This window comes from Muscardinus avellanarius, assembly GCF_963383645.1.
Source record: "Muscardinus avellanarius genome assembly, chromosome: 12".
NCBI classification, from domain to species: domain Eukaryota; kingdom Metazoa; phylum Chordata; class Mammalia; order Rodentia; family Gliridae; genus Muscardinus; species Muscardinus avellanarius.
Window position 1 is genome coordinate 60,081,720 of NC_137798.1, and position 16,223 is coordinate 60,097,942.

At 42.5% G+C, this 16,223-nt stretch overlaps 1 protein-coding gene across 2 annotated transcripts in view; it reads right to left on the reverse strand.

Moving 5' to 3' along the window:
* Positions 1-520: 520 nt before the first annotated feature.
* The window catches only part of GCH1 (GTP cyclohydrolase 1), a gene marked incomplete at both ends in the record, with an annotated part of 64,685 nt that continues 48,982 nt past the window's right edge, over positions 521-16,223 (reverse strand). The window contains 3 exons of one of the 2 annotated variants that reach the window (XM_080707790.1): positions 521-542; positions 1,754-1,838; positions 3,812-3,843. In XM_080707790.1, coding sequence (XP_080563916.1) covers positions 521-542; positions 1,754-1,838; positions 3,812-3,843 — 139 coding nt within the window. Of the gene's footprint in view, positions 543-671; positions 799-1,753; positions 1,839-3,811; positions 3,844-16,223 lie in introns of those variants that run through there. The other variant, XM_080707789.1, reaches the window with a different exon arrangement.

Here is a 16,223-nt window from a genome sequence, read left to right on the forward strand (position 1 = left end):
AAACAAGGCCAGGAACTAATTCCCTGTACTTCAATTAAAAAAAGGATAGAAGGTAGAAATGTGCCTTTTTAAATCACAGTCAAGTAAAGTTAAAAAAAAAAAAAGATATTCCACCACTTTCCTTTGGTGACTAAAACTGGATAGTTGATAATTATATAAACATAAAGTGTTACTGGCAATTTAATAGACTTGATCAAAGTGGAGCCCGTTGGACTTTGAACTTATGGGGCAAAGCTGAACATTGTACACAAATGATTTAGCTTCCAGCACTCTAGGTTTCTGCTGGGGGAGGGAAAAGCAGTGTGTTGTTGTCCATAATCTCTCCTTTGCCCAATGCCCTATGCTGAGGAGTCAGAAGACTATATAGGACCTCAACCAATTGCACCAATTTCCCTCCTTCCAGTACCCTCGGCTCATCTGATTGGCAGTGGTTTGTGCATATAACTTACACGACTGGCAGCTCACATTAAATGTTGCCACTAAAAGGTGGCAAGAAGAAAGTAGAGGTCTCACCCCTTTGTCAATTATTTTTATTTGACTTTCTATAAATAATTTAAATACAATTAGTGACGAGAAATGACGTTCACATCTGTAACAACTGGAACTGGAACAATTGCTGAAGACCATGCCACGGGCGGGCCGAGGCGCGCTCCGCGCATGCGCGCCGAGGCTCAGCTGCGGATGAGCGTGAGGAACTCTTCCCGCGTCTTGGGGTCTTCCCGGAACACACCGAGCATCGTGCTCGTCACAGTTTTGCTGTTCATTTTCTGCACGCCTCGCATTACCATACACATGTGTCTACAAAACGAGACAACAAAGGTTGTTTCTAGGAGTAGACAGAGCCAGATATGGGGGCGCACACCTATAATCCCAGTATTTGGGAGGCTGAAACAGGAGGACAGCAGGTTTGAGGCTAACCTCAGCAATTTAGAGAGTCTTTGTTACAAAATTAACAGGGCTGGGGAGCCAGGCACGGTGGCTCATGCCTGTAATACTTGGGAGGCTGAGACCAGGAGAGTTGTAGGTTCAAAACCAGCCATAACAATTTGAAGCCTTTGCAACTTAGACCCTGTTTCAAAGTAAAGAATAAAAAATAGGACTGGTGGTGTAGCTCAGAAGTAGAATGCCCCTGGGTTCAATCCCCAGTACCAAAAAAGAAAAGAAAATGCCACTGTTTTTATAAATATCTGCAACTATGCTTATAACTTCCTTTATTTCCATGACCCTCATCCTCCCCCCAAAAATCTTGTACCCTGGTTCCTAGGTTAGCAGAACAGTAAACAAAAGAGGTTTAAGTGTCTAGGCCCAGAGATAAAACAAAACAAAACAAAAAACCACAGTGGCATCCCAGTATGTGGGGGCTGGGTACTAGGGGTGGAACCCAGAGGCCCTCTACCTCTGGACTACACACTAGACCTGTTTTACTTCTTACTTGAAAATGGTCTCACTAAGTAGCTGAGGCTGGCCACAAACCTGCGATACTCCTGTCTCAGCCTCCCAAGTACTGGGATTACAAGCGTGCGCCATTTTGCCAGGCAACATTTTTTCAAAGTGAAAAAATAGGGTCTGGGGTGTAGCTCAGAGACAGACTGCCCTTGAGTTCAGTTGCCAATACAAAAAAAAAAAAAAAAAAAAAATGCTGACAGCAGCAACTGTGCAGCATCCGTGGTGCTGGGAAAACTGCTTGGCACTGACCCTCAGGATCGATGTTTACGTGGCGAGATGACACTATCAAAGACAGGTTCAGACTTACGTCGCTTCCACCACTACCCCAACGCCAGCAGGTTGCAAGGCCTCTGTGATGGCTACGGCAATTTGTTTCGTAAGGCGCTCTTGAACTGTGGGCGTGACAAGAAGCTTGGTTTACAAATCTGACACAAATAGCTGAAAGTTGATTTTTGACTCAAGACTACTGGGAATTTTAAAAAGTAGCCTCCTGTGACACTTAAGAGCCGCGACACACCAGCCCTTGCTAGTTGCTTTGTCTACTGACTGACCCACAGTTCAGTGAAATGTTCAGTTCTCTCACCTGCGCTACAGGTGCTGAAGAGAACTCAGGACACACACACACACACACACACACACACGTGCTGAAGAGAACTCAGGACACACACACACACACACACACACACGTGCTGAAGAGAACTCAGGACACACACACACACACACACGTGCTGAAGAGAACTCAGGACACACACACACACACACACACGTGCTGAAGAGAACTCAGGACACACACACACACACACACGTGCTGAAGAGAACTCAGGACACACACACACACACACGTGCTGAAGAGAACTCAGGACACACACACACACACACACACAGGTGCTGAAGAGAACTCAGGACACACACAAACACACACACGTGCTGAAGAGAACTCAGGACACACACACACACACACACACACAGGTGCTGAAGAGAACTCAGGACACACACAAACACACACACGTGCTGAAGAGAACTCAGGACACACACACACACACACACACACAGGTGCTGAAGAGAACTCAGGACACACACACACACACGTGCTGAAGAGAACTCAGGACACACACACACACACACGTGCTGAAGAGAACTCAGGACACACACACACACACACGTGCTGAAGAGAACTCAGGACACACACACACGTGCTGAAGAGAACTCAAGACACACACACACACACACACACGTGCTGAAGAGAACTCAGGACACACACACACACACACACGCATGCTGGGAAGTGATTAGAACAGCAGCTCTCTCTCTCACACACGTCCAGTAAGACCAGTAGAAACAGCAGGGTGTGGTGGCAAATGCTTGTAATCCCAGTACTTGGGAGGCTGAGACAGGAGGTTCCAGGTTCGTGGACAGCCTCAGCTACTTAGTGAGGCCCTGTTGGCAACTCAGTGAGACCCTGTTTCAAAATAAAGAACAAAAAAATAGGGCTGGGGGTATAGCTCAGAGGTAGAATGCCCCTGGGTTCCATCCCCAGTACCACACACACACAAAAACACCTAACAAGCACGTCCACATAGGTGGAGGGGAACCAATAAGTAGCTAGCAGCAGTATTAACAAAGGGGCTAATTAATGAGTTGTTGAAAATCAATGGTTTTACCTAGGTAATACAGTGCCTCGTGCTGACTAAGGCAACTTGCCTTTGAATATATACAAAAGTGTTCACTGAAGCATTGTATGTATTGGAAAGTACTGAATCCCCAGATGTTATCAGAGCAGGGATTGGTTAAATGCAACCATGGCACATCCAACGAAGTTCTAAGGAGCCACAGAAATGAATGGCATAGTAATATGTCAGATTTGTTAAGAAAAAAGAGAGGCCAATTATGTATAATATGAGCCCACTTTTGTTTAAATATAACACAAACTGCTTTGAAATTGTTGGTACATGTCTAGAAGTGTGAAGTCATGCTCACATAGAGCAGGGATTTCTTCTCCAGACTTAAAATTTCTCCTTTATGGTCTATATACTTTTTATTTTTATTTTTATTTTTTGCGGTACTGGGGATGGAACCCAGGGGCATCTACCTCCAAGCTACACTCTCAGCCCTCTTTTTTATTCTTTATTTTGAAACAGAGTCTCGCTAAGTTGCAGAGGGCCTCACTAAGCAACCGAGGCTGGCTTCGAACCTGTGATCTTCCTGTCTCAGTCTCCCAAGTACTGGGATTACAAGTGTGCCCCACCACACCGGGCTATGGTCTATATACTTTTAATATTTGAGATATTTATTTCACTTTTAACACAATAAAATACTTTTTCTATAAGGCAAAAGTGTTTTCTGTAAGTAAAGATTTTAAATTTACCTTGTAGTCTTCTACTGTAGATTTCTACAATCCTAGAAAAGAAAGAATTGTTTGAGTGAATCACACATTGTTTGCAATGAAGTTGGTAATCTTTTCTCATAAGACAAATGCACGTATGGCACAATGGCGTGTGGGCAGGGATAATGCTTGTGGGAAGGGACAGAAAGTGCAAGTCCCACGGGGGATGCGGTCCAGCAGAAACCACCGATCACTACAAGGTGGTGCTTCCTCCTGTCCCTAAAGACAGAAGAGAAACTAACGGGTCTCCAGGTGTGATGTTCACTTGGGAAAACACAATTAGAGCCGAGTAGCAAAATGTTAAAGCTCCCAAGTCATCAATTTTATGCTGTCTCAAGTGTTTTAATTAATCATATTGTTTTACCAGAGCTTAAAGTTCAAGTTAAAAATAAAAAAAGACTATTTGTTAATTAATTGCCTGTTAACTATTACACCAACTAAATCTATTAGGGTAATCAGATTGGAGTGGGATTTGACTTTTTCAGGCATCTCTTTGTAAGATTACTTCATATGCTTAATCTCCCCAAGAGAAGACTCCTGCTCTTACGACACAGTCTATCAGGTGACGGCCTCCCACCTTGCTAGTTGTGAAATGCAAAGCTGGTAACGTGCATAACCCAACTGAACATGACAATTCATGCGCAGGACCTTTTCTTTAAACTCTGACATTTTAGTCATGAATTTGAACTCCACTAGGTAGAGACCATCCTTCTTCGTGTCTCCAGAGGGTTATGCATACTATTTTGAACAAAAAAACAAAGAAAAGATGGTCTTCGAGCCCCAAGATAGGAACTATGTCATATTTCTTCCTGGACCAAATTTCTGTATACAAGACAAGTAATGGCTGTTCAGGTGATCAGTTTGTTACTTAAATAGGATATGTTATCAATTTAAGAAAAGCAGCATTTACAAGTCCTGCTAAAACTCGTTCTCTATTGCCACAAAATCAGCGCTTTTCATAGCCAGAAAACACCATCAGCAGAGAAAAAAAAAATGTAAACACAAGGGACAGAGGAAAAAAAAAAGACTAGAAGAACAACCAGAGACTAGAAATCAAGCCCACAATGCGGCAGCGGAGTCGCGGCGCCATCTTCCCTCCACAGCACCAGGCTCCAGAGAAGAAAGGTAAACAAGGAGCTGAAGTGAGCAGCTGCAGATCATGCAGGTGTAATTCCACAGTTCTTTCAGTGTAAAGAACATAAAAAAATCCCAGTGGCCAAGCTCATCAGGCATTCCAGGGACTCAGAATGGAGCTCAAAACCAGAAAAGAAATATGCCAGCCTCACGACCGAGGGCATGGCAGCAGCGCCATATTGCCAGCAGTGACAGCGAGTTCATCACGCCCGCCACAGCTCCAGATCTGCGCCCACAATAACTGTGAGTGAAATTGCAGCCCCTAAAGGAGAAATCTCTGTACTGCATTCCCAGGGACTTGTGCAGCTTTGATAATCTCCTTGGGTCAGATATTTTGCAGTCCAACCCAGTGAAGGAGTAGCAGTGGCAGAGATACCACACCCTAGTCGCAGCTCCCTATGGGAAAACGCCCAGCCCGGCACCCCCATGGTCTCACACAGCCTTGATTAACTTCCTGGGTATGAGACATTATGATACAACCCAGTAAAGGAGTAGTGGCAGCTGAGATTACAACAGACTTGAGATACAGAGCACCCTAAGTTGTAGTGACCCAGGGAAGGCACAAAATTCTGAAATCATGGGAAAGAGGGACAACAATAGAGCAATGAATGCTCACAACACCATATTATCAGAACCTGATAACACAGAAATTCAGAGATCTCCAGAAGATCAAATCAGGAATATAACTGTAGAAATAATACAGGACCTTCGAAAATAATTTAGAGAGAGTCTAAAAGAAATAAAGGAAGCAATCATTGAGGTAAAGGTCTCAATTCAAAGTATAAACAATCGATTAGACCACATGGAGAATAGAATCTCGCTCCTAGAAGATGATCACTCCAAAAACAAACGCATAATTTCTAACTTAGAAAAAAAAATCAGACAGCAGGAATCTGACACTGAAGAAATATGGGCCCATTTTAAGAGAGCTAACCTAAGAATAATTGGAATAGAGGAGGGAAAAGAAAGTGAAACCAAAGGGATCAAAAATCTCTTCAAAGAAGTAATAACAGAAAATTTTCCAAACGTAGAGCAAGAGGTCGATACACAGGTCCAGGAAACTTATAGAGTTCCCTTTAGAAAGGATTGGAGAAGAGGATCCCCACGCCACATACTTGTCAAAATGACCACTGTGGAAGCCAAGGAAAGAATCTTAAAGGCAACAAAAACAAAAGGCCAAGTGACATTCAGAGGCAAACCAATTAGAATAACTCCAGACTTCCCGAACCAAGTCATGAAAGCCAGAAGGGCTTGGAGTAACATATTCCAAACTCTGAAAGAAAACAACTTCCAGCCAAAAATTTCCTACCCAGCAAAACTATCTATCAAAATAGATGGGAAAATAAGAAGTTTCCATGACAAACAGAAACTGAAGGAATTTATGTCTTCAAAACCAGCGCTAGAGAAAATACTCAAAGAGATTAACTACAAAGAAGAAATAGGTAATACACACCAGAACCAGAGAAACAAGATTTTCCATCCAGCAGACAACTAAAATTGGTTATCTTTGGAGATTTATTATCTACTTTAGTTTTTTTACCTATTTCTAGATTGTATTGTTTGCTTTTATTGTTGCTAATTTTTAGGATTTCTGTTTGGAATATTAATATGTCTTCAGATATAGCATTTGGAAATAGTTTATCCCATTCTATCAGTAACTTTTAACTCTGTTTACATTGTCTTTGGATGTACAATATTTTTTTTATTTTTTAGGAAGTTTATTCTTTTGTTGCCTGTGCCTTTAAAATCATATCCAAGAAGTCACTGCCAATTTCACTGTTGTGAAGTTTTATGACCCAGATTTTCTTCTAAAAGTTTATAGTCTTAAGATTTACATTTAGGTCTTTTATCTATCTTGAGTTAATATCTGTATATGGTTTTAGGTAAGGGTCCAATTTTATTCTTTTTCATGTAATTATTATTTTTCGACAATATTTAGTGAAAAGATTATTTCCTTCACCAAATGTTCTTGGAAACTTTTTCAAAAATAATGACCATACATGGAAGAATTTATTTCTGGGCTTTTTATTTTACTCCACTGGTTTATATATCTGCCTTTATAGCAGTACTACAATGTTTCGATTATTGTAGCTCTATAAGGTTTGAAATCAGAAAATATACATCTTCCAGCTTTGTTCTTTTTCGAGATTGTTTTGGGTATTTATAGTTCAAATTTCATGTTAGGATAGATTTTTTCTGGGAAAAAAAAATGTACGATAGTTTTACCTTAAAAAGAAAAAGAAAAGTTAAGGATGCTGGATACAGTGACATGTGCCTGTAATATGTCAGCCTTAGGAAGCTGAGACAGGAGGACCACAAGTTCAAGGCCAGCCTCAGTAACCTAGCAAGGCCCTATTTCAAAAAATAGGAACAGGCATGATGGGACATGCCTGTAATCTCAGGTTTAAGGCTACCCTCAGCAACCTAGTGAGATCCTCAGAAACTTGTGAGACCCTACTTCAAAATAAAAAGAGCTGGGGTGTAGCTCAGAGGTAGAATGCCCCTGGGTTTCACCACCACCACCACCACCACCACTACTATTGCTGCTGCTGCTGCTGCTGCTAATTTTATTTATTGCAGTACTGGGGATGGAATCCAGGGGCATTCTACCTCTGAGCTACACCCTCAGCCCTATTTTTTATTCTTTATTTTGAAACAGGGTCTCACTGAGTTAAAAATGGCCTAGCTAAGTAGTAGCTGAGGCTGTCTGTGAACCTCGATCCTCCTGTCTCAGCCTCCCAAATGCTGGGATTACAAGCGTGTGTCATCACGCCCGGCTTCTACTACTACTACATCTACTACTACTGGTACTACTACTATTACTACTACTAATAATAATAAGGGTAAGCCGAGCGTGGTAGTGCACACTTATAATCCCAGTACTTGAGAGGCTGAGACAGGAGGATCACAAGTTTGCAACCAGCCTCAGCTCCTTAGGCCCTATTTCAAAATAAAGAATAAAAAATAGAGCTGGGGATGTAGCTCAGAGGCAAAATGCCCCCTGGGTTCAATGCCAAATACTGAGGGGGGGGGGGGAAAAAGGTTGGGGGTATAGTTTGGAGGTGGGATGCCCTTGGATTCAATTCTCAGTACCAAATTTTTGGCAGAATTAAAGATTTCCTTTTCATTGTTTTTTCTGAAGTAAAACTTCAGCTGCAATATTGGACAAGTGTTCACACTGGGCATCTGTGTTTAATAAAAATGCCTGTAATATTCTATTATCATGCCTCGTGCCTGCCCATTTCTGGGAGAGAGCCGTGGGTGTCGCGAGGATCACGCACGCAGGGTTGGCTGGATGTCTGTGTGATCGCATGGTGACCATGCTCCTCGTGCTCAGAGAGCTTACAATTTCTTATTCCTAAATAAGTTGTAGGCGTCGAATTTATCACGTCTTTGCAGCATTTTACATAGATTTTTCTTAAATTAAAAAATATTTTGCTCTCACCCTTGAAAGATAATCTGTTGACGGCGTATTTGTTGGGAACAGAATTCTGGGTTGATGCTGACAGTTATCAGCCTTTGCATGTTGCTGTTGGCACACCAATTGTCAGACTAACCACTATTCCTGAGTAGGTAATCAATATTTTTCTCTGGCTGTTTTTTTGATGTCTGATTATATGGACTCTGAAGTTTACTATGCTGTATCTCAGTATGGATTAAAGGTTTTTTTCTTCTTCTTCTTTTATCTTTTTAGCACTGGGGATCAAACCCAGGGTGTCGCGCTTGCAAACCGTGCGCTCTGCCGCTGAGCTACATCCCAGCCCCAGATTTAAGTTTTTCTTAGTTAGAATCTATTAGCCTTCTTAAATCTGAAGGCTGATATTTTATATTTGTTCTGGAATTTTTCCAGGCATTATCTTCTCTAATATTTCATCTACTTCATTTCCTGTTACCTCCCAGAATTCCAGGGTTTTTTTTTTTTTTTTTTTTTTTTGTAGCACTGAGGATAGAACCCAGGGGCATTCTACCTCTGAGCTACACCCCCAGCCCTATTTTTTGGTCTTTTTATTTTTGAAACAGGGTCTCACTGAGTTGCAAAGGACCTCCCTAAGTAGCTGAGGGTGTTTTCAAATCTCAGTTCTCCTGTCTCAGCCTCCCAAGTACTGGGATTACAAGCGTGCGCCACCACATCCAACCAAGTAATGGCTTATTAAACCCTTTTGGTCTCTAATTGTTTTTTGTTACTGGGATTGAACCACAGGGGCATTAGACCTGAGTTTATTTATTTTCATTTTGAAACAGGGTCTCACTGTTACCCTGCACAGGCTCAAACTGAGATCTTCCTGTCTCAATCTCCCCGGTACTGGGATTATAGCCATGCACCACCATGCCCAGCTTCCTATGGCTCTTTACTTCTTTATCCTATTTCACACCTACCTCTTTGTGCTGTATTCTGTATTTTTTTTTTTTCAGGTCTGGGGATGGAACCCAGGGGCATTTGACCTCCGAGCTACACCCCCTGACCTATTTTTTATTCTTTTATTTTGAAACAGGGTCTCACTAAGTTGCAGAGGGCCTCACTAAGGAGCTGAGGCTGTCCGCGAACCGTGATCCCCCGGTCTCAGCCTCCCGAATGCTGGGATTACAAGCATGCGCCACCACGCCCAGCTGTATTATTTCTTCAGAACTTTCAGTTCACTATATTTTCATCTGTGCCTACTCTGTTGTTCAGTGAGCAAACTGGGCTTGGGTATCATATTTTTCCTTATTTCTAGAAGTTATAGTTGGTCTTTTTTCAATCTACCTGGCTAAATGAAAGCTCCTATCTCTTTGTCAGACTTTCAATACTCTTCCTATGGAGCATGCTTGCTTCATATCTTGTATCTGGTAACTTCAGCATTGGCCTTATCTACCTGCGACTTCTTTGCTTTTGGTGAACTCATGTTACTTGGAACTAAATTTGTGGGAATTCTTTGAAGCCTGGATAAAAGTGCATCAGAGAACATAAACTTGTTTCTAATAGCAAGGCTGGAAGGCTACCTCTTCTGGGCAACTTAAACGAAATTACTGAGGATTTTTTTTTTGATTGTCTTCCAATGCTAAGGATTAAACTAGGGCTTGGTGCATGGTAGGTAAGTGTTCTATCACTGAGCTATATCTAAGCCTTTTCTTTAAATTTTTCTTTTCTTTTATTTGGTATTAGGAATTGAACCCAGGAGCATTCCACCTCTGAGCTACACCCCCAGTCCTATTTTATTTTCTTTTGAAATAAGGTCTCACTAGGTTGACAAGAACCTCACCACTTGCTAAGACTGTCCTTGAACCTATCTCTGTGTCCCAAGAACTGGGATTACAAGCATGTGCCACCATGCCCAGCTTTTTTGTTTGTTTGTTTTTTGTTTCTGTGTGTGTGTGTGTGTGTGTGTGTGTGTGTGTGTTTTGTGTTTTGTTTTGTTTTGTTTTGTTTTGTTTTGTACTGGGAGTGGAACCCAGGGGCATTCTACCTCTGAGGTATACCTCCAGTAAAAAATATACCCTATTTTTTACTCTTTATTTTGATACAAGGTCTCACCAAGTTGCAGGGGTCCTCAGTAAGTAGCTGAGGCTATCTGTGAACCTGTGATCCTCCTGTCTCAGTCTCCCAAGTACTGGGATTACAAGTATGCACCACCATGCCCGGCTTTAAATTTTTATTATTATTATTTTTTTTTTGGGTGGTACTGGGGTTCCTGGAAGCCCTTCTACCTCCAGGCTACACTTCTAGACCTATTTTATATTTTTGAAACAGGGTCTCTTACGCCAGCACGGCTGGCTTCGAACCTGCACGATCCTCCTGTCTCCGCCTCCCAAGCGTGGGGATTACAAGCGTGCGCCACCACGCCCAGCTAAATTTTTATTTTAAAACATGGTCTTGCTAAATTGCCCAGCCTAGTCTTAAAATTCTAATACTTACCTCAGCCTCATGAGTCACTGGAATGCTAAATTTTTTCTGACAGTTACTTTTTTTTAGGTGGGGAAGGGGGGCATGAACTCTGGGGCATTTTACCTTTGAGCTACACTCCAGTCCTTCTTGTTTTGAATCAGGTTCTCACTAAGCTGCTGAGGCTGTCCTCAAACCTGTGATCCTCCTGCCTCAGCCTCACAAGTACTAGGATTATAGGCATGAGCCGCCACACTGGGCTTGACTAAGTCTCTCCATGTCTTTGGGGATCCTGGTCCCACCCATTGGAATATGCCTGGCAGCTCCTCTCCCATTTGCCTTTGCTCAGGCATTAACCAAACCTAGAGGAACTTCCTAACCATTTGCAATTCTGCTCCTCTGCCCACCTCTGGGTCTCTTCAACCCTTACAGCCATATCAAGACTGCTCTGAACTTGGAGTTCCAAAGCAAGCATTTTTCCCCTTTTTTGTGGGGGGGAAAGGGTGTGTGAGGGGGTGCTAGGGATTGAACCCAGGGCCTTGCACACGAAAGCAGGCTTTTCTGTGGCACCTGCTACTACGTCACACTGTGCCAGCCCTCGAGGGGCTGTCTCACTCACTTCAGTTTGGCTGTCATGGCAGCTGCTGCCGTATCTGACCACCCTTCCACAGTAGGCTCTCAATAAGCAGGATAAGACCGGGTGTGGTGGCACACACTTGGAATCCCAGCATTCAAGAGGCAGAGACCAGAGGACTGTGGTTCACAGATGGCCTCAGTTTACTTAGCGAGGCCCTTTGCAACTCAGTGAGACCCTGTTTCAAAAAATAAAAAGAGTGCCAGGCGTGGTGGTGCACACTTGTAATCCCTGCACTTGGGAAGCTGAGACAGGAGGATTGCACAGATTCGAAGCCAGCCTCTGCCGGCTTAAGAGACCCGGTTTCCAAATTATATATATATAAGGTCCCTGGGTTCCATCCTCAGTACCACTAAAAATAAATAAATAAATAAATAAATAAATAAATAAATAAATAGTAAAATGTAGGACTGGGGGTATAATTCGGAGGTAGAATGCCCCTGGGTACAGAAAAAAAAAAAAAAGCAGGATAATCATGGCCACCCCAACGTACCACAACTCTAAACTCAAGATTATTTAAGCCAGGCGTGGTGACACATGCTTGTAATCCCAGCATTCGGGACGCTTAGACAGGAGGATCACGGTTCACAGACACCCTCAGTTACCACTTAGTGATGCCCTTTCAACTCAGTGAGACCCTGTTTCAAAATAAAAAGTAAAAAATAGGGCTGGGGGTGTAGCTCAGAGGTAGAAAGCCCCTGGGTTCCACCCCCAATACCGCAAAAAAAAAAAAAAAGAAAGAAAGAAAGAAAGAAAAAGAAATAATTAGCCAGGCATGGTGTCACATGCTTGTATTCCCAGTACTTGGGAGGCATAGACAGGAGAATTGCAGGTTTGTGGCCAGCCTCAGCTGCTCAGTGAGTCCCTTCACAATTTAGAGAAACTGTTTCAAAAATAAAGAATAAAAAGCTAGGTGTGGTAGTGCACGCTTTTAATGCCAGTACTTAGGAGGCTAAGACAGGAGAATCATGCAGGTTCAAAGCCAGGCTCAGCTACTTAGTGAGGCTCTCAGCAACTTAGTGAGACCCTGTTTTAAAATAAAAAATATAAAATAGGTCGGGGGGCGGGGGGTTACCCTGGAGGTAGAAAGCCCCTGGGCTCCATTCCCAGTACCACAAAAAAAATAAAGAATAAAGAATTAGAATAAGCTGAAGCCAGGCATGGTGGCACACATAATCCCAGGATTTGGGAGGCTGAGATGGGAGGATAGAGGTTCACAGACAGTCTCAGCTACTTAGTGAGGCTCTTTGCAACTCAGTGAGACCCTGTTTCAAAATTAAAAAATAGGGCTGGGGATGTAGCTCAGAGGTAGAATGCCCCTGGGTTCCATTCCCAGTACCTCAAAAATAAAAATAAAAAAAAGAATAAATCGGCTGTGGTGGTGCATGTTTGTAATCCCAGTACTTGGGAGGCTGAGACAGGAGGATCACACAGGGTCTAAGCCAGTCTCAGCTACTTAGTAAGGCTCTCAGCAACCTAGTGAGACCCTATTTCCAAGTAAAATATATATTTTAAAAAAATGGGGAGCCAGCTGTCGTGGTGCACACTTGTAATGCCAGCATTTGGGAGGCTGAGACAGGACGATTGGGGTTTGCAGACAGCCTCAGCTACTTAGGGAGGCTCTTTGCAACTCAGTGAGACCTTGTTTCAAAATAAAGAATAAAATATAGGGCTGGGAGTGTAGCTTGGAGGTAGAATGTCATCCTCCGTACCACACATGCACAAAAAGAATAAATACACACATACACACACACACACACACACACACACACACACACACGCGAGGGGGAATAGCAGGAGGGAACAGGGGAGGGGGGATAGCGCGTGGGAGCGCTGGAGGTATAACTTGGAGGTGGAATACCCCTGAATTCAATCCCCAACACCACAAGAAACAGGAAAAAAAAAAAAAAGATTTAATTATATTCATCAACAAAAGGAATTTCTATTCAAACTAATTTTACTGAGCCAGACATGGTGGCAAATGTTTGTAATCCCAGTACCCAGGAGGCTAAAACAGGAGGATTATAGGGTCAAAGCCAGCCTAGGCAATTTAGTGCAGCTCTCAGTAACCTAGTGAGACCCTGTTTCCAAATAAAAAATAAAATAGGTTGGGGATATAATATGGATGTAGAATGCCTTTGGGTTCAATTTCCAGTGTGTGTGTGTGTGTGTGTGTGTGTGTGTGTGTGTGTGTGTGTGTCTGTCTGTCTGTCTGTCTCTCTCTCTCTCTCTCTCTCTCTCTCACACACACACACACACACACACACACACACACACACACACACACAGTTTACTGTGAAATTCTACTAGAGTTGAACCAGATCAACTCACTTTTGGCATTTTCTTGTTACTTAAGGCTTTACTACTTGATATTTGACTTTACTGGCACTGAAAGGTCATTCATTTAAAGGCAACTATATAACAAACTTCACAAAAAGATTAAAATGAGCAGTGAAGTTTTGTTAAGACAGGCAGCTTTCTTTATTACTTTTCATTTCCTAAATATTTTACCTTATAAAAATAAGCAAATGGATAATGTCTATGTTTCTGTTCAATATATCTTTTATTCAAAAAATTTTAACAAAATATCAGAAAAGAATATATACTGGGTTCTTTAGTGTTTCATTTTATTCTTAAGTTTTAATCCTATTAGTATGAAAAAACATTAATAACCAGCGGCTTTGTATTATTTTATAAAAGCTTAATTTTCTGAAATCTTTTGCTCTCACTAGGAAAGAAAATAGCCAAGATTGTTTCCCAACTTCTCCACTCAAGTTAACATTTATTTTGTGATTTTATTGAATCACTCTAAAATTCACTTCCCATAAAGTATGGATCATGGCCAGCACAGGATGGTTGTTCACACTAAGACCAAGGCCTAGGCAGGTGTCTTGGCACACGCTTGTAATCCCAGCACTTGGTAGGCTAAGACAGGAGGGTTTCAGGCTCAAAGCCAGCCTCAGCAACTCAGGGAGGCTCCCAGCAACCCAGTGAAACCCTGTTACCAAATAAGAATTAAAGTCGGGCTGGGGGTATAGACTGGAGATAGAATGCATCTGGGTTTAATCCCCAATACCAACCAACCAACAAACAAACAAACAAAAACAGAAAACAAAAAACTAAGGCCTAGGCAGATGTTGTGGCACATAGCTATAATCCTAGTACTTGAGAGGTTGAGATCAAAGGATCACAGATTCAAAACCAGCCTCAACAATATAATAGGACTCTTTTTTGTGTGTATGTGGTAATTGGGATGAAACCCCAGGGCTTTCTTCCTCTGAGCTACACCTGCAGATCTACTTTTTATATTTAATTTGGAAACAGGGTCTCAATAAGTTGCCGAAAGCCTCACTAAGAGGCTGAGGCTGGCTTCAAACCTATGCAATCATCCAGTCTCAGCCTCCCAAGTACTGGGATTACAAGCATGCACCACCATGCCCGGCTCAGCAAGACTCCTGGCAATCTAGAAAGACCATTTTAAAACAAAAAATAAGCCAGGTGTGGTGGCACGTGCCTGTGATCTCAGTGCTTAAGGCTGAGACAGGAGGATGGCAGTTTCAAGGCCAGTCTCAGCAACTTAGCAAGACTGTTTCAAAATAAAATAAGGCTGGAGGTATAGCCCAGAGGTAGCCTCTGGGTTCAATATCCAGTACAAAAAAAAAAAAAAAAAAAAGATAAAGCTAAAAAATTAAAAGGGCTGATGGAGTAGCTTGGAGGTAGAATACTCCTGGTTCAATCCTTCAGTACCACACACATGCATACAAAAAATCAAACAAACAAACTTAGGGGACTGAGGGTGTGACTCAGTGGTAAAGAACTTGCCTAGACTATTTGAAACTCTAGGTTCAAGCTGGGCATGGCAGTGCTGAGACAGGAGGATCACACAGGTTCGAAGCCAGTCTCAGCTACTTAGTGAGATTCTCAGCAACTTAGTGAGACCCTGTTTCCAAATAAAGTATAAAATAGGTCTGGGAGTATAGCTCAGAGATAGAAAAGCCTCTGGGTTCCACCCCCAGTACCACAAAAACAAAAAACAAAAAAACAAAAAACAACTCTAGGTTCAGTTTTCAGCACTGCAAAAATAAAATTAGAAAAGGACCAAAGCCTAAGCCTAATATGGTCTACCAGAATTTTTTGTAGTAGGAAAGCTATCCACGACACCTTTCACATATGGACAGTCTGTTACAGTCTCAGCAGTGCCAGAAACTCTATGGGAAAGGTATAGAGGTGGCAGACATGCAGCAGGAGGACACCAGATGACTGGGCCCAGAGCTAAGCTTGCACAGCCAACATACTGATTTTACTCAGGCTGCATATTATAAAAACTGTAAAAGTAACCAATTTTCATACAGATACCGCTATTTACAGTTGACATGAAATTGACTTTATTATTATTTGGGAGTAAGTTAGTGAGAAGGGAGTTGCTAATAAAAATTACAGAATGATGAATTACCCTTGGTTAATACCAATACTCTTTCCCAGCCCCCTCTCCCCAGCACTACAGCTAGCGACAGATCATCACAAGAAGCTAGGGTATTTGTGGAGTTGTGACTAGAGCCTGGCTGTGGTGAAGCGATGCCCGCCAGGATGTGTAATCACCCTTTCATGAGGTCAAGCAGCCCTGGTGGGCAGAAAGGCTGCTGAGTGGGAATGAGGTCAGAAACTGGGAGTTAGCGGGGCGTGGCGGCGCACCCTTGTAATCCAAGTACTTGGGAGGCTGAGGATCGCAGGTTCGAAGCCAGCCTCAGCAGCTTAGTGAGGCTCTC